General features: G+C 37.8%; 1 protein-coding gene across 2 annotated transcripts in view; it reads right to left on the bottom strand.

The window, feature by feature from the left end:
* The window catches only part of LOC117394626 (sodium channel protein type 4 subunit alpha-like), a 143,744-nt gene that overhangs the window by 47,092 nt on the left and 72,261 nt on the right, over window positions 1-24,391 (bottom strand). For both annotated transcript variants that reach the window (XM_059018847.1, XM_059018844.1), the window contains one exon: window positions 14,095-14,538. In XM_059018847.1, the coding sequence (XP_058874830.1) occupies window positions 14,095-14,538 (444 nt within the window). The remainder of the gene's footprint in view (window positions 1-14,094; window positions 14,539-24,391) is intronic.

The following is a 24,391-nucleotide window of genomic DNA, read 5'->3' as shown; positions in this document are numbered from 1 at the left end:
GATAAAGAAGATCCTGGAGTGCAATGAATTCCCCAAGAAGCTCACTGGTAAGGAGAAAGTGGCTTGGAACAGCTTTGTCGCAGTGGTTCGGGGCTTCCTGGGCAATCACAAGGCCGAAAACTATGTGGAGCTGGTTGAGACTCTGGTGAAGAACTACGACACAATGGGCTGTAGGATGTCCCTCAAAGTCCATATCCTTGATGCTCATCTTGATAAATTCAAGGAGAACATGGGAGCGTACTCGGAGGAGCAAGGCGAGCGCTTCCACCATAATATACTGGACTTTGAATGCCGCTACCAAGGACAGTATAACGAGAACATGATGGGAGACTACATTTTGGGGCTGATTCGTGAAAGTGATTTACAGTATAATCGTAAATCTCGAAAAACTACTCACTTCTAAATCTTTTGTAGTCATTTTTGTATTACTTTAGTATAAATACATGTTAATTTGGATTCATATGTTGTTTTCTGACTTTATGTGAACGAAAAGACACAAATTCGCCTGTTTTCTCATTGGAAATAGGTAAATTTCAAAATATCACTGTCCTGGTCACAAAAGCAAAGTTTGTGGGGAATAGCCATTTTCTATACTTTTGAGGCATAAGCAATTAGGAAATAACACTTAATACCCAGGAACAAAAATTGTGTTACATAGTGTAATAATAATAATAATAATAATAATAATAATAATAATAATAATAATAATAGTTTGTACTTATCTGACTGGCAGCAGTGGAAAAAAAAGAATAGCAAAAAATAAACATAATATGGAAGCAAACTTTTGTTTAAAAAAAAAAAACGTATTAACATTGCTCGAATCACAGTCCCAGAATCGCAAAAAATAATAGTAAAAATAAAAAATAAAAAATCAACACAGCCTTCTGTAATCTGACTCAACAAAAGACATTCGAATCTGAGACAAGTCGAATCTGGTATCCTCCCCAATTGAAATTGGTTGCATGCCATTTGCGATCATCTCAATAATCAACCGAGCTATGTTTTCAGCCCGAATTTTATCGCATTTCGCTTGCATGTCTGGGCCCCACCTCCTCCACGCCATAGAAACAGACTGGTCATGTGACCAAAAGCATGCTGGACATTGGGAGGTGAATATCTAATGACAATCATGCCATGTGACAAAGGTAGGAAGTAATAAAAATTTTTAAAAAATAATGAGTAGCTGTTATTTGCAGTCAGCCGCTTCTTAATATTTTGACAAAATTTAAATGATTAAGCAAAATTAAAAACGTATGACACTTTACTTACATTTAAACTCTAAATGATTTACACCCCTAGTTCAAATCCAATAATACAGCTGCATACATGCCAACAGTCCCTATATGGTTGGGACAATCCCGATTTTCTAGCAAATGTCCCGCGTCCCGGTGCATAGGAAGAAAGTCCCGATATTTACCCATAGAAAAAAAAATATTTATTCAGCACAGTTGAGTTAGTGAAAACCAGATGCTGTGCTCTTTGTGCGGCTGACACATCTGCTGATACAAAGGTAAGAACGCTTCATTACGTCTATTTTTACTGTCGTGATGGTTGTGTCGTGTTGAGTTGGGGGGGATACGTCTATTATATGATAATGAGTGTTTTCTGTGTATGACTCCTCCCATGTGTATGATGCGTATGACCCCCCCCCCCTGCGGAGATGAGTGTCCCGCTGAACAGTTTCCAAATGTTGGCAAGTATGCAGCGGTATACTCCTATATAAGATTGCCTGGGGCTAATGCACTACACGCAGATTATTACAAGGCTGTTTAAGAAGTAGAAGCGGCTTTTAACAGCCTCTCCTGATAAAGCATCAGCAAGCATGTACTGTAGGCCTAAGTGAATGGAAACAGCGTCAGATGAAATGTCAGATAAAGATGATTCATTGGAGTGTATCCATCAATTTCATTTCATTCCCCACATCGTTTTGTGCTTTTGAATTCAGATCTCCTGATGAGATGAGGGTCAGTCAGTTGCACAGCGTTGCTGCAGTCCGGCGCGATGAGAGCACAGCTCAATCCGGAGCTGAGCAACCTGTCATTCTGTCCATGACTGCATGGTATTTACTATTCAACCTCCAAATCTATATTACACGGCAGACCAGCAGAGAAAATTAAGGAGTCTTTTGTACTTTACTAGAATTTTTACATGAGCATCAGCATTGATGATGCAAAAAAAAAACAACTGAGGACACGGCATATTCACAAACTGAAAAAAGCCAGCAACCACTTAAGCCCACTACTTAAGTGGTGTTGCCTAATAGTGTGAATTTAGGAGGCACAGGAGCTAGTATATCAAACAGAAATGAATTCTGACACTTTCGCAACTTTCATGAGACCCATAGCTTTCAGATGGACATAAACAAATAAGACATTTACAGACTGTTTTATGCTGACTGCAAATACTTTAAAGTATTTTTTTGGAATCCATATGGAACAGACACACAAGGTTCATACAGTACAGTATATGACATGAGTTCAATTCCTGGGTACTGTATGTGTTTCCTCTGCTTGTGGTTGATGATGAAATATAAATCATATCTATCAGGGCAGGTATACGAATGCAAAAGAAAAGCCATGTCACTCAAAAAAAAACATTTTGATGGCCTTGGACACGATTGATTTCCCATGTGGGGGGTGACATTGACAAATAACATTATTACCTTTTTAAAGCACGTGTCAATGGATTACCAACACAAAAGAATGAATTGACCTAAGAGGTGGCATGACCCTTGTTGGTCCACTCTATATTTTATCACCTATTTTATTGTGCAATCCAATCAGCTCACAGCAGACATGGAAACTGCAAAATCCATCGTAAATATAAACAGGACTGTTGTCAGAATTGAGGAGGGAGGGCTTACACATGGATAAGCACCTTGAACTAAAACAAAATGACTGTCATGTACTGACAGCGTCTTCATACAGTATACTAGCCGGTCAGAAGACATTCTGTGAATTACATTTCCATCTGATTAAGCCATATGTCACAGGCAGTGTTGTGTGATACAGTGTCATTACGGATTCTGTCCTGTCCCCTGTCAATGAGATGTGATGAGGTTAAACGGGTTCAGTACATTAATGTGGGGTACAGGTGGAACAAACACAGTAAGCGCTGTGGACCTCAAGTACCTGAATTGTGCACCCCTGCCTCAACTTACTTAAAAAACTGAATAATTATTGATATACTGAAATATACAATACATTTTAAATAATGAAATATGCCTTTTTTGATGAATATCCCGGATAAAACTCCTTATATACTCCAGCACCCATTTGTTTTATAGATATTGCAGATATTGTACTGAGTACCCCCTGGTAAAGCTAAAGCATTGTGGTACTGAGCACTGCTTTGGGGATTGTAACATTGAGGATCCTTGCATGGACTGGCAGGCATCAAGGGAAAGCTATCCTCTGAATGGCATTGATTGCTGTAAATCTAATAAAGGAGGCTTCTGGCTAATTATCCTGAAGCCTGTCTTGTGTTTTGTGTGAAGTAGGATCATGTAAGATTCACACATTCATTCTGAAATTAGTACTTGTTTTTTTGTTTCTATTTTCCTAGCAATGTGTCTTTTTGGAAGACAGAAAACGGTATTGTGTCCCTTTAATCTGAGGCAGGGGGATTACAGTTCCTGACAGCGCTCCGCACTGAAGGGATTTGTTGCCTCTCCTGTGACCGTGACCGGCAGCTTTGGAGCGATTAACCTCTGAGAGGAGAGCTCCCACCTCAGTGCCTGACAGCCAGCCCACAATCTGACATGCACCCAAAACTGCGGGGAGCAGCTGGAAAAAAAACCTCCTGTTAATAAGACAAAGCAATTTTCAAGTGCCAGCAAGCCTTCATTCCAACATAAACCACCTGGGATACAACAAGCACCCCATCTCTGGACATCTTGCCATGGGAAGTGGGAAGCCAGCCCAGTTCTGAGTATTCACACTGTTTTTTTTTCGCTGTTAGCTGCACGCTTTACTTTTTTTTATTGTGTATTTATTTTTATTTTTATTTTACTATGTCCCTATTAAAGCTAATAACTTGCAGTTTTAAAATCAACATTTCAAAATTAAATTGCTGAATTCAAAAACACTATTATTTAAAAAGATGAATATTTGTACAACAAACCTCGTGCAGAATATATTTTTGCATACAGTTTTTAAACTGTTGTTTCCATTAGTTGTATTTTGTTTTAGAACCACTTTCATTTGTGAAAGTAAAACAACAAGTTTAACTTTGTAAAAACTGTCAAGCTTGGTGTAATTTGAAAGAGGGATTGGTATTGTTTAAAATAAAGAAAGCTTGTAATTATAGATTTTTCTTGGTTTGTGAGTTATGTTTATTTGAATATAATAATATAGGCGAAATCACTACTTTTTGCAAAAAATCCTAAGAATCTTCAGAAGGGTTATAGAACTATTCTGGGGTCTGTAGGGTTAAATAATTGTTCTGTTGCTCATTTGCTGTGCCTCGTTCGATGGGGCTTTGTGAGTCACGCGATCATTACAGTATGGAAGAGCTGCTGCTGATGATGCTCTGGGTCATTTTGTTACACAACTTGTCACATGGGAGCTTGAATGAGAGAAACCACTTCCTATTGACATCTCAATTACATCAGTGACAAAATACAACATACAAGAAACAAAAAAACAACAACAACAACAACAACAACAATAATAATAATAATAATTAATCATTCAATCATAAAGTCTGAAAAACACAGAAATATCTTAGAAGTCCAAAAAGAAACTTGGTAAATTGTAAATAAATTGTGAATTCGAAACATTGAGAAAGAGTTAAGAGTTCAAACAAGTGTCACTGAATTTGGTAAATTCTAAATGTACCACTTTTGGTCCAGTTTACTGTATAACTATGGATGAAAGTAGTACCTTAGTCCAAAAACCTTAATTTTATTCAATTTCTCTCAATCGTTGCCCACGGCTCTGACCCACACTCCCGAACCACACAGACACAGTAGGGATTCAGGGAAATGGATTAGGGAATGGTTAACATGTAGAAAACAGAAAGTACTGATTAGAGATTAGAGGAGAAACCTCAAAATGGAGCGAGGTAACCAGTGGAGCGAGGTAACCAGTGGTGTACCACAGGGATCAGTATTCGGTCCTCTGCTATTCCTAATCTACATTAATGATTTAGATTCTGGTATAGTAAGCAAACTTGTTAAATTTGCAGATGACACAAAAATAGGAGGAGTGGCAAACACTGTTGCAGCAGCAAAGGTCATTCAAAATGATCTAGACAGCATTCAGAACTGGGCAGACACATGGCAAAGGACATTTAATAGAGAAAAGTGTAAGGTACTGCACACAGGCAATAAAAATGTGCATTATAAATATCATATGGGAGATACTGAAATTGAAGAAGGAATCTGTGAAAAAGACCTAGGAGTTTATGTTGACTCAGAAATATCTTCATCGAGACAATGTGAAGAAGCTATAAAAAAGGCCAACAAGATGCTCGGATATATTATGAAAAGTGTTGAATTTAAATCAAGGGAAGAAATGTTAAAACTTTACAATGCATCAGTAAGACCTCATCTAGAATATTGTGTTCAGTTCTGGTCACCTTGTTACAAAAAGGATATTGCAGCTCTAGAAAGAGTGCAAAGAAGAGCAACCAGAATTATCCCAGGTTTAAAAGGCATGTCGTATGCAGACAGGCTAAAAGAATTGAATCTATTCAGTCTTGAACAAAGAAGACTACGCAGTGATCTGATTCAAGCATTCAGAATTCTAAAAGGTATTGACAATGTCGACCCAGGGGACTTTTTCGACCTGAAAAAAGAAACAAGGACCAAGGGTCACAAATGGAGATTAGATAAAGGGGCATTCAGAACAGAAAATAGGAGGCACTTTTTTACACAGAGAATTGTGAGGGTCTGGAACCAACTCCCCAGTAATGTTGTTGAAGCTGACACCCTGGGATTCTTCAAGAAGCTACTTGATGAGATTCTGAGATCAATAAGCTATTAACAACCAAACGAGCAAGATGAGCCGAATGGCCTCCTCTCGTTTGTAAACTTATGTTCTTATGATACCTGGCTTTCTGCACACTGTAAAACGCTAGGCTCTGACCCACACAGACACCTGGTTTCTGCACACTGTAGAATGCTAGGCTCTGACCCACACAGACACCTGTCTTTCTGCATACTGTAGAACACTAAGCTCTGACCCACACAGACACCTGTCTTTCTGCACACTGTAGAACGCTAAGCTCTGACCCACACAGACACCTGTCTTTCTGCATACTGTAGAACGCTAAGCTCTGACCCACACAGACACCTGCTTTCTGCACACTGTAGAACACTAGGCTCTGACCCACACAGACACCTGTCTTTCTGCACACTGTAGAACGCTAGGCTCTGACCCACACAGACACCCGTCTTTCTGCACACTGTAGAATGCTAGGGTCTGACCCACACAGACACCTGTCTTTCTGCACACTGTAGAACACTAGGCTCTGACCCACAGCTCTGACCCACATAGAAACCTGGTCTGACCAGCACAGCTGTTTGGTTGCTGTCACAGAACAATTACTTTGGGATTGAGGCTAACAGTAAACAGCTTTATAACATAAATTAAGGACTGATGGCATGCAGTCTCTGCAGGTCTGCTGCTGAGAATCCTACCCCCAAGTGCCTCAGCACATTTAAAGGTGCAGCAACCATTTCAAAATTAATTGTGTTTTTAAACCAGAATGAAACCGCTGAATTTGTGGAATTCCTTAAAGCAAGCCTTGCATCTGCATATAAAAGCAGCATAATGGGAAGAATGTGAATCGCATGCTTATTTTGTCATTGGAATTTGAATGAACACAAGATGGATTCCAAAATGAGAAAAAAAGTCTAGGTCCCAAGTTTCATCAACTAGAATGCTGGTCCAGACTATTTGCTGAAGAGAAAGTACTCAAGACAAACTCTCAATCGCCTGGTATATATTTGACATATTACTTTTACAAAATACAATCATTTACCCTTGTGGCAGGATGGCTTGGTGCTGACATCACAGACCAGGAAGAGATAGGCCAGTACTGAGTATTTATTAATTACCAAAATAAATGTTTAAACAAAACAGACACACTTCTTCAAAACAAAACGGCATGGTGGCCAAAACAAACAGACAATAATCTTTTAACAAGTGTTGTGGTGTTACAAAACCAGCACGCAAAGAAATTGTTATTTTCTTTTAAGTTCTTAAATCTTTTCACTTACGTTCCTCCTCTGAGTAACCCAACCCCGGTCAGGAAAAGCTGATGGTTTTTATATCGTGGTCGAAGGATTAACTGGCCATCAATTACCTAGTTTATCCCTCTACCACATTCTGCACAGGGTTTCTCATACGCATGGTCAACAGCCAGTTTGTCAATAAGAGATGTAGTCTGGCAGGGACGAGAAGCAAACATCATCTCTGCCAAACTACATTAAATTATAACAATAAAACACACATAAAACAGTACCTAAAACAGTAATAATAACACAAGATTCAGTCTTGAACAAAGAAGACTACGCGGTGATCTGATTCAAGCATTCAAAACCCTAAAAGATATAGACAATGTCGACCCAGGGGACTTTTTTGACCTGAAAAAAGAAACAAGGACCAGGGGTCACAAATGGAGATTAGATAAAGGGGCATTCAGAACAGAAAATAGGAGGTACTTTTTTACACAGAATTGTGAGGGTCTGGAACCAACTCCCCAGTAATGTTGTTGAAGCTGACACCCTGGGATCCTTCAAGAAGCTGCTTGATGAAATTCTGGGATCAATAAGCTACTAACAACCAAACGAGCAAGATGGGCCGAATGGCCTCCTCTCGTTTGTAGACTTTCTTATGTTCTTATGTTCTTAAGACAACACAAATAAACAGAGGAGCGGGGTTACCCCGTCACAACTCTATATAAAATAAACCCTGTATTCCTACAGAAATCGATTACTTTCCAATTATTACACAATTGTAATTTTCTAAAGAAATGTCCAGTACAAATATACTAAACAGCACCTCACAACACCTCACAGAAGGGTCTTATCTATCACACACCCTGTCGTGGGTTATTGCTTACTTAATCTTTCTGCATGAAAAACAAAATGCTGTAGCATTTCAGGAGAGCTGAAGCTGCCGCATGATTGAACAATAAGCTGTACCACAATCAAAGCTAACCACACCACCACTGTGTGCAGAGTCCTTGTTGATTGAATGATTGATTGAGCCTGGGGTGCTCCACTGCACTCTCGGTGGCACTGTTATCCCACATTGAAGATGATGATTCATTTCTGTGCTCATTTAATCCAGCGCCTCTGGAGCTTTGAAGTGCCACACTTTCTGTTCAGTAACAGAACTGGCTCCAGGTACTTCTCCAGGTACTTCATATATCTGCTAAAAAACAAAGCAGTCTGCTGTTTGTTTGTTTGTTTATTTGGAAGGCCTCATCCCGGTTCTGTCGAAGGTGTTCTTGCTGTCTGATAGGATTAATATTGCTATCCAAACACAGTATGCCAACTGCACTTCAAAATCAGAGGCCTAGTCACAACACTGATTACATTAAATTAATCTGTCCTGTACTGTATGTCAGGAATTGAATGTAATACTCATACAGGGGCGGGCTGGGAACATATTTGCATACTGGTACTACTTTTAGAAACATTCTCCTCAGTATTTTTGTTTTTTACGCACGTTCCCTCCCCAGCACAATATAACTAGAGTACCACGGCTGATTCTATTAAAGGGACTATTTCACTTCTCACACGTTAAATACCCTATTTGTGCATTCTGGATGATTGACTCTCTGCTATCATTTTAAAAAGCAATGTTGTGCTGGAATAGTAGGTAAGCATGAATTGAATATAAATAATGATCTATGCATAAATAAAACTAGAGAATCATACAAAACCTACATATAGTGCAGGAATGGAAATGTGATTTATGTTGCATAAATATATTAGAAAATCCAGATTTTACTACGAGCTTCATTAGCAAGTCCACAGCTACAAAGTACAGCTCTGTTTTATTAAGCTCATTGTACATTGGATGGAGCAGATATGCAATTGGATTACTTTAATCACTGCAGTATTAGGATATAAACAGGTAAGAAATGTAATATTAGGAAAATTAAGATAAGGTATCACTTATATACACTGAAGCAATAAAACATACAAAGGAGGTCTGTCACTTATAAAAGCTTCCCAGAGTAAAAGCATAGCAAAGTGTAATAAAGCACAGAGAAAGCCTGGTAAAGCATGGGTAAGCATTTTAAAGCACAGAGAGGTAAGGTAAAGCATAACCAGGGTAAGCTATGGTAAATGCAGAGTCTGTGAATGTTTTGCATTCATTGCAGTTTGGATTTAGAGCCAAGGACTCTACGGAATCTGCTTTCTCCTAGAGAAGATAAAACTGTGAGATACCATCACTGTAACATTTTGAGTAAGTACCAGTTGCTGAGTTTTGATAATTATGTCAACATTTCTTATGCAAAAATAGTATTTAAAATGTTGCATGGATTATGTACTCCACCCTTAAAGGAATTCATGAAAAAACTCTCTGAAGATATTAACAAGCTCACAAGGGAAGATGTATGTGGGAATTATAAAGTGGAAAGGCGCAGAACAGCATGTGCCCAAACAGCTCTCTCTATAAGAGGTACTTTATTCTGGAACTCACTTCCTTCAGAAATTAAGATCTTAAGGGATTTAAAAATATTTTGTAATAAACTTAAGACTTGGTTGAAACATAATCAATTATCCATCCACTCTTTGTAACCACTTAATCCTATAGATTGCAGGTTGCAGTGAGCTGGAGCCTAACTCAGCAGACACAGGACTACACCCTGGATGGGACACCAGTCTACCGCAGGGCAACTAAGGGGCAATTTATGGAGGCCAATCCACCTAGCCAGCATGTCTTTGGACTGTGGGAGGAAACCGGAGTACCTGGAGAAAACCTACGTGAACACGGGGAGAACATGCAAACTCCACACAAACAGACCCCTGAGGCCAGAAGCGAACCCAGGACCGTGGAGCTGTGTGGCAGTAGTGCTAACCACCACACCACCATGCCATCCATAATCAATTATGCAATCATTTATTTATTCAGAATGTATATGAATTTGAATTGTGTATGTTGGATATTTATATTATATAAATTGTAATGTAACTTGATTATGTAAGTTGCTGATTGTTATGTACGTTTAATAGGTAATTTATGACTTTAATGTTGTATGTAATCAAATATTCAATAGGAGGTTATTGCTATAGAGTAGAAGTAATATGGAGATTTATTGCAGTTGTCATCAATGACTGCCTGGGGACTGTCAATGGAAATTAGCATCCTGGCTGAATTGAAAATGCAATGCATCTTGTGTCATGTAAGTGATAAATTGTTATAAATTGTATGTGTCTCTGATAAATAAATACAATAAACAAAAAAAAACATAGTATAACCATGGGGAAAGTCTGGTAAAAGTGCTACGCAAAAATACTGTGGTAAACTTTTAGCAGGGGCGCTAGAGCTGGCTTACAAGTTTAAAGTAGTTCTAAACAACACGGCATGGCCTTCCTGTATTAATGCAGTGCAGTTCATCTTGAATTCCATGTGGTTAATTTTCACCATATTCTATAATAGGCAGAGCACTCATGGCCAGTGAGTGAAAAGCTCTTGTTAAAGTGATCATATGTCACTTTGATAATTCAAAGTGCACCGTGTTCCTAGGGCTTTCACTGGAAAGACTTTTCAGTGTCTGGAAAGTAATTTTGGTATATAAATAGGGTGTGTACAACTTGAATGAACAGTGTATTTCCCACAAGCCACTGTTGGGATATTTCCATCAGTTTCTATAATACTTGTTTTCACTGGTTACAAGACAAGAGAGGCATTAAGTATAAATGTAATGCTTAAAATATAATATAAAAAATTAACCTCTGAAACCAGCGATTAGCAAAAAGGACACAACTACAATGAACCAATTTAGGAGTACTTTCTAATACTTACTGCAAATTCCACTCTGAAACTAGTATTAAGTAAAGAACAAACACTACTAAGAATTACTTAAATCGAATCTAAATTGCAATGTAAAAAGTTACCAAATCTAAACATGCTGATTACTTGTATTCAAAATGACTGCTAATTACTTTAAAATACTTCAAATGCAAATGTGTCCAATATGGAATCGTTCTTTTCCTGTTTAAATGTGCTTATTTTAATTGTTTTAGTAGATTTAAGTGCAGCCTGACAGATTCACATCACAACAAACTCTGCCGTTATTTATATCCACTGCGATAAAATCCACAGTTAGTTTTTTTCATTCTGTGCACACTCTTCTATAAATCTGGTTTGTTTTACTGATATGTTTTTGGAAAGGTGTAATGAGTATGGAATGGGGATTGACAAAAAAAACAAAACAAAAATGTCTGTAATGGACTTTCCAGCTAAAGCAATTAAGCTTTCAAGGAATTCCTGTAATCATGTATCCTTCACAGTGCCCATACTTAATCTTTCAAGTCTTGTATCAGTTTCTGTGAACCCTTATCCTGGTACTTGCTGCCTCTTCACTGTGCCAGCCTCAAAAGCTTTAAACACAGCTTTCAAGACCTCAAAACACTTCCAAAGTCCCTTGTATAGGGTCAGTGAAGATTTAAAGAAACAGCTTGTATATTGTTTACATTTGAAGAATCACAAGAATTGTCAGAACTCAGATAGCACAGAACAAACCTTCCTACAGTAACAATCTCTGTGTATCTTCATGAAATAAATGAATAATGGGTCTATCAACAATCAACACTGGGGATAAACACCAGCGGTGAAGATATAGAGCCAAACAGTGTCTCTATTTATTGTATACACATCACTGTTTAGAGCTTAGAACAGACATTTTAGTAGCCCTGTGGTAGGGTTAGAGCTCTGCACATGTAAATAATGGTTTTGTATTTTAGTTTCCTTTTACTGGTGTAAATAAAGTTTATGTATTTTGAATTTAAGTTTGGCTGGGTCTTAACTGATGGTCAATATAGCCCAGCCTCATGATATAAAAGAGAAGCCAGATGCTTTGTGTTTTGGTTAGTTCAGAGAAAGGACTGGGAGCAGTAGCTTGTGCTCCCTGCCACTGCACTGTGACAGTTCTGATTGGGTGTGTGTTTTTGATCTGTATTTTGGATTGGTCTGTTTGTTTAAATCTTTTGTTTGTTTTTGTTATTTAATACAAGTCCACAGCCACGCTTAACTGCGGTCTTCCACCTCTGTGTCTGCTATTCCTGCTGCTAGCCAGCCTTGACTGCTACACTACCCTACCACACAGCCATAGCAAATGGTGAGCTATTGTGTTACTCATATTAAAATATTTAACACAAACAAAGGAATCCCATTCAAAACTGTAATATTATTCATGTCTCCAACAAAATATTGATACATTATATTCAGGCTCTTTACCACAGGCATCTAGTTTATACCAGCAACCCTTACTTATAAAACAAGAGTATACTTCAAAACTCCTCCCACCCGAACTGTCCCACCTCAGCTCAACTCAACACACAGTACAGACACCTAATTTCAAAACCAGTTCACATCCTCAGTCCTTCTTACCACTGAATGGAAATCAACACACTCCTAGAAGTCCTGACTAGAGAGAGAGGGGCATCAGCAAATTAAAGAAGGGATGACAACCCAATTGATTGCTTGCCCGGCTATGCCCAAGACCTAGGACTCTGAATACACAACTTAACAAATCCACATGTTCTCTTTGTGGGTTGAACAAGGAAGCTGTTACAGTGTGTAGCTGTTACATTTGCCCATGTTGAATTTCTCCAGGAACAGATCAACAGTTTCAATAACTCATACATCTCAATAATACCAAATAAAAGTCATGTTGACACAATATCAACAAAGTGTATTTTTCAATTCCTTCTTCAAGAATAGGTTGCAAGTAGAAAAACATGCTGTTCAGTATTTGCTGTATGTTCTCTATACCGTTATAGTTCATTGGACCAGCCTAACATAATCGCCATGACATATAGTTTAATGTAAAGTTCTAACGGTTCACCACTTTAACATAAACTATCACAAACAGACACTGCCCAAATGCTTTGTCAAACTGCACCTCAAATCACAGCAGGGTAATACATTACATTAAGGGTCTCTAATTACTGTATATTTACATAGTAGTTACTTAGTAAATACATGTGTACTTACACATCATTACAATGTTACTATACATAGTTACAATGCACTTATGTGTACATCTTTTTGCACGATTTAATCCTAACTCTAACCCTGACCTTAACCCTATCCCTGACTGATTGACGAGAAAAGATTAACCAAAACATTACTGTCCGATCTCGAATCATCCTTGACATAAAGGCAGCCATTTTCAAAGAAGCGTCATTAGCTTCCTGAGGAATTCATTGAGAAGCTTTTTCAATTTCAGTGTTTCGTTATTAGGCTCAGTTCTAACAAACAGTACCAGCTTGGACAGATTAGAAATGTTGATCAGACCCCCGTATTTTTCGACATGCTAAGCAATACCACAGTTCACAAACTGGGAGAAAAACAGGTGTGAGTAATGCCGACTGGAAATGAGAAGCAGCACATAACGGTAATGCTCTGTGTGACAGCAGACTGGAAATGAGAAGCAGCTCATAACTGTAATGCTCTGTGTGACAGCAGACTGGAAATGAGAAGCAGCTCATAACTGTAATGCTCTGTGTGACAGCAGACTGGAAATGAGAAGCAGTGTGTAACTGTAATGCTCTGTGTGACAGTAGACCGGAAATGAGAAGCAGCACATATCTGTAATGCTCTGTGTGACAGCAGACGTCTGCAAACTGCCTCCATATGCGTAAATGAGGTTGTCTCTTTGTAAATACATATTTATTTGATGTTCTTTTCTTTCCTCAAATTGACGGTGGGAAATTTGGGCTGTGTCTTAAATTCGAGGGCGTCTTAAATTCGAAGGAACACGGTAATAACATTGTAATTATGTGCAAGTACACATGTATTTACTAAGTAACTACTATATAAATACACAGTAATTAGAGACCCTTCATGTAACACTGAAACAGAGTGCATGGTGCCTGGTCAAGCCCCCAGTGCCAGCGCTCACCTCTTTACTGAGCTCCATGTCGCTGTAGATGCTCTGTGCATCTTCTTCAGGGAGCTCCACATCGGACTCCCCTGGAGCAATGGGCACGTTGATGCACAGGTTGGGGTTGGTCATGTAGTTGTCAGTGTCAGGGAGCACGTACTTCTCTCGGCCGATGCCCCCCGTGGTCCCGTTGCCCTCCCTCCAGTCCTTGGCGCCAGGCTCTCTTGTGTTGTTGCCCAGGTAGTTGAGGGCGGTCATTGCGTTGGCCTCCTTGGCCTTTTCCCTTCGCTTCTTGAAGTCTCCGCTGAGTAAGTCGTAAACTGCGCTCTTGAGCAATACGATGCCGCGGTGGATTCGCGCGAAAGCGATCTGGAGATTGTTCATCTCGCCATCGTCGTCGGGGGCCGTCAGATTGTCCGCACTGAATGAGCTCAGCAGCAAAGCCAGGAAGAGGTTCAGTACCTGGGGAGAGGAGTGGGAGAGGACAGTGTTAGAGTGATGTTCATTAGCACAGTGCAACAGTCTCAATGACTGGGTTAGAGTGATGTTCATTAGCGCAGTGCAACAATCTCAATGACTGGGCTAGAGTGATGTTCATTAGCGCAGTGCAACACTCTCAATGACTGGGTTAGAGTAATGTTCATTAGCGCAGTGCAACAGTCTCAATGACTGGGCTAGAGTGATGTTCATTAGCGCAGTGCAACACTCTCAATGACTGGGTTAGAGTAATGTTCATTAGCACAGTGCAACAGTTTCAATGCTTCACCACCCATCTCCTAAAGTTCATTACAATTATGGAAGCTTTTAATGTGACATCTTACTGACTAGTTAGTTGGAAATTGCATTGGTAACACTTTATATGAAGTGTCTCTAATTACTGTGTATTTACATAGTAGTTACACAGTAAATGCATGTGTACTTACACAGAATTGCAATGTTATTATGCATAGTTACAATGTACTTAACCTGTCAATTTTTGCATGATATATGTAAGTACACAATTTTATCAGAAGAGGATTAGGGTTAGGGTTAAGTTTAGAGTTAGGGTTAGGGCTAGCATTAGGGTTATATCATGCAAAACATTTTATGCAATAAGAACATTGTAAATATGCATAATAACATTGTAATAATGTATTAGTACACATGTATCTACTAAGTAACTACTATGTGAATACACAGTAATTAGATATACTTAATGTAAAGTTTTATCATTGCATTTGTGTTTATATCTTCAAATGATCCCTTAATTCTAATTGTAAAATGTGTGAAACAGCTTTAGTTTGCCATCAGATTCATAACAACAGTTTATCTAAAGACACATTGGATACAGGCTTCAATTTCACTGCTGACCGGTAGCTACCACCAGTACTGTTCATAAACAGTACTCCAATGCATTCATTTCACAGAGTTCAGTGCAAAGGTCAAGACTCAGCATTACTGTAAACTACACGCAACCTTGCAGGTCACAACAGACAGTTTATTACATCACTTTGCCGTAATATGACCCTGGCAACTGCAAGCGACGGAATAACTCAAACCAACCCACGAACTACATAAAATGAATTATTAGGTGGCCTCTTGAACCAGTGCAACATGACTGTTAAAAACCAGTGCAACCCAGTCTACAGTTTGAAGTGCTGGCCATTGCTAGATTCTATAGAGGATTTGCCTGGAAGTGCCTTATGTTAAGAAATAAATGAGTTACAGTGTTGTTTTGTAATACCCTCCTATTTTATATGTTGCTGTGCTTTGTCTGTGTATTTTCTTTTCCTTCTATTCGAATGATTGTGTTTGTGGAAGTTTGTGGAAGTTACTCATATGGACATTCCTTATTTGGGTATGATATATGAAAGATGTATGTGTGTTGTAATCTCTTGCAGTGATATATCTTATTAGCAGGGTGTGTGTGTGTCGAATACATACATTCTTATTCTTAACCACAAGTATATAAAAGTCTAAAATATCTCCATAACTACAAATATTGAATTATCTAGGTAGTCTCTGTATCTTCGGTATCACAGCCGTGGTCTGTTAAATTTCTGTTTCAAGGCGAGTTATAGTTTTTCATTAATTAAAGCCCTCCTTTTCCAGGTGCAAATTAACTCCTGATCAATTATGACAATTAACACGGATTTGTTTTTAAATTCCCACGCAAACAAAATAAATAGTCACAAGAAGCACTGCTCTTAAAGATATTAACATTACTTCATAAATCAACATAATTTCTGAAAGCATGTTAGCATGATTATTTAATAACGAGATAGGCGACCTCTTGAAAATGCCAAAATCAATGCTACATACCGATTTGCTGATTAATACTGGAGTTATCATTTACTTTTGAAAATCCTGCCCACTGTGTCTATCTTTGGAGACTCTGTAAAATGCATTTTATGCAAGCGCTAATATACGTCTGTGTAAATTACTAAGAGGGCAGTGGCTGGGTTCATAACATCTGCAGTCCAGGAAGTGGCAAATCAACACAAACTCTTCCAGAAATAAAAAATAAATTGTGTTGTAAAGTGATCTTAAAGCTGTAGTTAACTTTGTTACAAAATGAATAGAGTAAAATAAAAAACTTTTCACATATACATATACACCATTTTCCTTTTTCACATGCTCTATATTGTCAAATATTTGGTTTCCTATACTGTGAATAAAGTTTGTTTGGGCTATTTCAAATATATATATATATATATATATATATATATATATATATATATATATATATATATATATATATATATATATATATATATATATAGTGCCGTGCAATGCTGCTGCATATCAAGAAATGCCAACAGGAATGAAAAGGCCTGCATTTTGATTTGAAAGTTGATTTGAACACCCCATTGCTTCTGTAGTTCTGATTTGTTGTGCATATGAAACCAAACAACTGTAACTGAAAATCTTGGAAACGTCGTCAACATAGGCAGATTAGTGATTGTCTAATATAATTGCTTTAATTAAAAATAGTAAGAGATAAGGAACAATGGTGAAATGCAGAGACTTTTTATAAGTTGTTTAAGATGCCTAATTAAAGCACAAAGGGCCCTATTCATAAAAGTACTTGCAGATTGCCGTAATTAAATGAATTTCTTTTAAAACTAATGGAAGTTGTCCACATTGCTATTCATAAAATGATCTGAACAAATAGGCGACTGTTGCAAAGCACTTTATGAATGGGTATACAGTCGTTCAAGAACGAAAATCCGCCTCTTTCTGATGACATCATCAGCATTGTTAATGTGCCCTGGGTGGCGTCGGTAGCTGTTGCAAAAAGAAAAATGGAATCCACCGACAGTAGCCTACTACCGAAACCCGAGTCTGCAGCTGCCAGTCACGGGCAGTTTGCAAAACCTGATTCTACTGCCCCTATCACGTCTGCCAAAAATTCAGGACATGTCATAATTTAGATTTTTTTTTTTAAATAAATACTTTGTATTTTCGTTTTGTTTGGCAAAACTGGTAAACACATTTCTATACGCACACATAAGACTTCCATTCTTAACTGCAGGACCAAAAAAAATAATAAATAAATAACAAAAAGCACTGTAGGAGGATGTTTGAATGATACTGTAATTCTAGTAATAATAATAATAATAATAATAATAATAATAATAATAATAATAATAATAATAAACCCTGCTTAAAGCAGGGAATCAATCAGGGGCGAGTTTATGTTTATGAATCAGTTTCACGTCATACACAAAATGGATCATTTTGTGGTGCGCAATGAAAAAAAAAGACTCCCTTTCAAACACTGATCAAGCCTCGCACTGAGGCTCGATCATTGTTTTTTGCAATACCAAGCAATTAAAGATGTCGTTAGTTTAGACTTGATTGTAGAAACATTTCAATAATGCCTAGTTATCGACAGCATTTTTTTGTCGTTCACTCTTATGAATAGCAGATTGATGATCAGGACCGATTAAAACTTTATGCTAATGAAGTAATCGTTAAACTTTATCTCAATTCGTTAAAAACATGCCTTCATAGACAAAAATCGTTAGTGCCTAACAACGCATCTGAATGATCTCTTCTGAATAGCAACTGCCGTTAAATAGGTGGCTGTGGACGGAATCCGATCATGTACTCCTGTTTTCTCATTTCAACAAGATTTAATCCGTTATGAATATAGGGTTACCATATGGCTCCAGATTAACCGGACGCTTTGAGACAGACCAGGATTTCAAAATTCCCCCTAAATTGAAAGTAATTCACGTATAAATGAGCTCTACCTTTGCTGAGATTAATCCTGCTGTGGTGGAATTGCTTGGGCGTAGCAAACAAGTCACACTGATCAGCTGCTTCTGATCAGATCTTAATGAACGAATTGCTAATCTATCGATAGCGCAACAAGATGACGATGCTTTGATTGTATTTGCAGAATAATACGGGCGATTGAATTTTAACAAACAGAAAATAACAGCTTAGTATAATACAATTATTTGACGCGCATGCGGGTATTTAAGCACTATTATTAATTGTACCTAAGGATGGTTCATTTACACATTCATTTATTTCAATTTAGGGGCAAGTTTGAAATCCCGGTCTGTCTCAAAGCGTCCGGTTAATCTGGAGCCACATGGTAACCCTAATGAATAGAGCCGAAAGTGGTCTAACATTTTCACACACGAGTGCCTATTGTTTCTATATCACTGACTACTGATCGAAAATTGAAATTTTACACCCTGAGGTTTTCATGCAGGCTGGTATATAAAGGATATAAATGACAAATCTTGAGGTGTTCTAATACATTTGCACACTACTGTACATCACACTTTCTGGTCAAAAGTTAGTCTGAGAACGTAACCAAGCAAGTCACAGCAAACTGGGAGCTTCAGTGTTATGTCTGAAGCAAGCTTAGCCATTCGGTTCAAGCTTGACCTCTTCCATTTGGCTTTCAAGAGGGAAGGCCATTAATTGAGGATTTATTTTTAAACTAATGCAAAAAAAAAAAGGACTGGAGCCGATATTTTAAAAGTGAGCTTAATTAAAATCCACATCCTTAATGAAATAAATAAACATCTAGATCAAATATCTGCAGGCTGTGTGAATCAGTTGTTATGGAGACCTATTGTTTTGATTAACAGTGCTTCTAATTCTTCATCATCGCCCTCATTTAGTTGTGTTTGGCCGTGTGCTGTTTTGTTTGCACAGACGTACCTTATGATTACCTGTGCAATATGTCACAGCAGTAAAATGGGCCCTTACAGGGTTGCACAATCACAGAGGCAATGTTTACTATAGAGCCTACAGCAGCCAGCACAGATTACATTTTTCTAAACAAAAAAGAGCATTTGAACCAGCAAAAGTTCTTTAATAATGTACTGTCCCACTCCTATTATTCCATTCCAGTTGAAATAACTCTGAAACACAATGCACCCAAAATAATACATTACATCGCTAGACCTGTTTTCATGTTTGGGTTATATATAGGGCTTCTGATATTCGGTTTTAACCGATAAAACCCGATAAAACACTCCCGATACAAAAAAAATGAAATCGGTGTAGCCAATAAACACCGGAAAACACCTGAAAACCTGTGGAAATGGCTAATCAATTCATGTTGACTTTACCCTTTAACCATTAAAAAATAAAACCTACTACAAAAATAATAATAAATACATTTGCCAGTGCTGCTGGGCAATGTCCCGCCTTCCTGACTTGCATCTATCATGGATTCGTTCTGAATACTTTAAACCCGCCCCAACTACTGAGTGACAGCACATTCCTACATTTCTATTGGAGACTCCACTTGCAAGATTTAAAATGAGATTACAATCAAGATGGAGGCTTGTTAGCGGGATTTAAAGATGTATTACAGTTAAGATATGGAGGACTTAAAATAGAATTGTGGTGAAATGTACAAAAATGGCTACACACAAAAACCCCAGAAGAATGTGCCCGTGACCATAGGGATTTCGTTGTGGAAGACAGAAAAGGAAAGAATGTACAACTTATGTACGCAAGTACTGTCGAGTTACTACTATACATATTTTAACAGGAAAAAAAAAACGTTCAAGCATTTTGGAAAGTAACCGAAAACACTAATTTCATACAGTATATCAAAAACGAAAGCCCCGAAAAATACCAATTTACAAAACTTGAAAATAGCTAAAAATAAGCACCGAAAAATACAATTAATAAAACCCAAAAAACATAAGCCCTAGTTATATATGAAAACCGATGTAATGTTTTTGGTCATAATTACTGTTTATCACATCTACAGTTTCTGGAACAGAAAAAGTGTGAATAGGAAAGTGAATTAACAAAATATATGTAACATAAATTTGAATGTTTAAGTACTTTTGAAAATCCAGCTCACAGCATCACTCTATTAGTTAAGTGCTGTTGTTTGAATTATTTCCTAAACTAAACTTGGAACACCACTTGAAGAAAAAAACAGCTACTTCACTTCAAACCACATATTCCTCCCATTCTGTACTTCTGAAATATTATGACTTTCCTAACTTTTTATAGATTGTTTGTATGGATGCTTAGCAACCTGTGTTGCCACCAAAAAAATCTTAAAAGCAAAACACTTGAGAGAATTCTGTACAGGGCTTCCAAAGCATGAGCTGAAGAACACAAGAGGTGTCCATAATAATTGGGATTGACTGAAGAGCTGGGCACTGCCTAACACTGAAACTCCAGGGAGATCACTACCCAGGATAACTGGGATTGACTGAAGAGCTGGGCACCACCTAACACTGAAACTCCAGGGAGATCACTGTCCACGATAACTGGGATTGACTGAAGGAGCTGGGCACTGCCTAACACTGAAACTTCATGGAGATCACTGTCCACGATAACTGGGATTGAGTGAAGGAGCTGGGCACTGCCTAACACTGAAACTTCATGGAGATCACTGTCCATGATAACTGGGATTGACTGAAGAACTGGGCACCACCTAATACTGAAACTCCAGGGAGATCATTGTCCAGGATAACTGGGATTGACTGAAGGAACTGGGCACTACATAACACTACATATGGTGTAAGTCATACAGTACACAACATTGACTTGAGTTGAGGTGTAGATTGGAAATCTGTAGCCCAGAGGGTTGTTTAAAGGACAGGCAGTCTGCAATAATGCCCCAAGCCACAAATCATTTCCCTGTTTAACCCATAGTTACAGAACTACAGCAAACCATAGAAGTCAACAGATTTCTTATTAGACAATTTTAGGATAAAAAAATAATAAATCATCTTTACAAAAAAATAGGATAAAGAAGGTGTTTTTAGAGCCCAAAGTACAAAAAGTCAACCCACAAGTTGGCTCGCAGACAAATCATGAATAAATGTCAAGTTAAGCACAAAAATAAAACTACAATAGTAGTACCAATAATACCCCCCGTTAGTCCCCTCTCCCCTGTGCTCCCCCAAAACAGCTTGGTGCCCTCCGTAGCGCACGCTCTGCTGCCAGGCCTGTCATTAAGCTTCACAATGAAACCGACACAAACACAATGCTGGAGTGATGATGACACATAGAGAACATCCAGGCTTGTTCTTTAGGCTACATTTCATCTTATGGTAAATGTCACTACTAACGAGCCATCACACCCCTGTAGAGAATGTACCCCAATTCCACAGTAATTTATAATAATCCAATTCACATACATGTAATAATGTAATTCCATATCAGTGATCTGGTGAAAATGATAAATGATGAGGGGATTATTTTTGACCCCTATATGTAAGGCTGCAGAATAGTTCATTTCTAAAGCACAATTCTCTTATCAGAAGTGAAATAGATCTATTAAGACTAGACTATAACTTTTGTTTTTTGTTAATTATAAATGTATAATTATTTGGTTCCAGAAGGTTTGGAATTTCCAGAAGACTTGGAGTCTGTGTACCAGAAGATTTTGGACATTCTGCAACCCTGCCTATATTTTTATTTATTTATTTCTTAGCAGACACCCTCATCCAGGGCGACTTACAATTGTTACAAGATATCACATTATTTTTTTTACAATTACCCATTTATACAGTTTTTTTTTTGTTTGTTTTACTGGAGCAATCTAGGTAAAGTACCTTGCTCAAGGGTACAGCAGCAGCATCCCCCACCTGGGATTGAACCCACAACTCTCCGGTCAAGAGTCCAGAGCCCTAACCACTACTCCACACTACTCCATATGATTTTAAAGTGTATTCTGATATCAATTATTCCACAAAATCCTTTAATAAAAAAATTAAAAAAATACTGCTATTCAAGAATACAGTATATTTTCCCTATTACAGCAATTCTCGGTAAAGGAAGTAGTGCAGACTGGGCACATGTGTTCAGCAATAATTACTCGTTGGAAACCTTTAGGATCAAGCACAGTTGTTGAGAAATGTTCAAATCAATTTAAGTCTAATTGGTGTTGTGACTGTAAGCCAGTACCAAGTGCTTCTGAGGTAATGGATATTGAACTTGGTAATGTTGCAGCCTCAGATGATCTGTGTAGAACAAAGCCTGATAAAGGCTGAGGAGATGCTGAGGTGAAACAGAAGGTCTCTCGCCCTGTGAGTATTCAGCTCTTGAGCGAACACGACTGAATGTGACAAGCTAATTCCAAACTGAGTTGTTCTAAAAGAACACACAGTGCCCCTGGGGGATGCAAACACTAGCTTCTTCAACAGATCAGAGTCCTGCCAAATAACACATTGGCAAGACTTCTTGCAAAAGTCTACCATAGTAAAAGCATAGCAAAGTGTAATAAAACACAGTCAAAGCACAGTAAAGCAGAGGGAAGCATTGCAAAGACCAGACTATCTTTTGTAAATCACGCATCAACTACATTTGTAAAAAAAAAAATCCCCCGAAGAACCACCAGGTGGCGCATTTTTCAAAGCTAACTCTGCAGTGCGAAAAAAGAAAAAAGAAAAAGCTATACTGATGGGAGAAAGAAATGGTGACAATTACATAAAACCTAAAAGTAACAGAATATTTAGTCTCACTTTGGATAGAAAACAAAATTTCTAATATCAAGGCCAAGATTTAGAGCCTTATTTCTCTGTCAGGGTATAATCCATAAGAGTGTACGTACTGTAAGCAGTGGAGTCACAGAAGAGTTCCACACAGGAAGCCTATATGCACTCTTTCCTGGTGTTCAAGCAGAGTGGAACCCTTGGAATTCAGAACTCTCAGCAGACTTTCAGATGACTCCAAAATAAACTAAGGGCTAGATTCTCAAAACTTTACCCCAAATCATCATCAGCATAAAAACACAGCCACTCCTCCCCTTCTTCCATTTGTAGCCTGGGCGTTCACCTTTACTGAACTATCCTCCTCCCAAACAAAGGATGTTGCTTCCCTTTTATAGCCTGTGGCTGGGGTTTAATTGACCATGAATTATTCAATCAAGGCCCCAGCCGCTTTCCACATGTGTATATGGCAGAGGTGGCATTAACCACATCCTTGACAAACTTAAATTCAAAAGAATTAATCTTTACTTAAACAGAAACAATCTACATCTGCATGGCTTCCGCCCTGCCACAATCAGTATTGTTTATGAATTTAAATTAAAAAAATGATGCACGTAATGAGCCAAAACATATCCCCACCCAACAGCTTTTTAATTGTTTCTACATTACGTTTGCTGACCCCAAGCGTATTTATCTGTATTTTAATTAGTTTGTTATTCATATATTTGTATATAGATTTATTTTGACATTAATTAATTAACTTTCAATCGATTTATGTTTCTTAGTAAAAAATAAATAAATAAATAATGGCCCACTACATATAAGGGCATATTAAAATAACACTTATATGTTTGTACACATTACATTACCATATGTAAAAATAGGCTTAAACAGTACAGTAGTAAAATTTAATGAATACCTAGGAGGCTTTTTAGTCTATCCTACCATGCTGATGTGTTGTAGGCTTCACATTGTTGTAGGATGTGTAGATAATAAAATATTATTTTAAATTGAAACTAAATTATTTCAGCATATTTTCTTTTATCTGTCTCTCATATTTGTATCCCTGCCGCCACCAGTAAGAGAGCTCCTTCACCTGTTAATAGAATGAATACCGTGCGCAACTTGAGACCTGTTGCCACCCACAATTTGTATGCTAATAAGAATTTGCCCTGTATTTTTGCTTCTAATCAGTTAGTAAATACCATGCGCAGTTATCTCAATTTTCTCTTAGTAAATGAGGCCCTTAATATCAAGTGTTACCAAAATCAATACAAAATATAAAAAAACAGAATTTTAGGCTTTCTATTTTTGTGTATAGTTTGAACTGTAGACTTTTACATGCCTTACATTGCTTACTATTCTTTCATACCTTAAAATTACTAAAGGTGTGGTCTGGA

This window comes from Acipenser ruthenus, chromosome 3, assembly GCF_902713425.1.
Source record: "Acipenser ruthenus chromosome 3, fAciRut3.2 maternal haplotype, whole genome shotgun sequence".
Classification (NCBI taxonomy): Eukaryota; Metazoa; Chordata; class Actinopteri; order Acipenseriformes; family Acipenseridae; genus Acipenser; species Acipenser ruthenus.
This window is presented reverse-complemented; position numbering and strand designations above follow the sequence as displayed.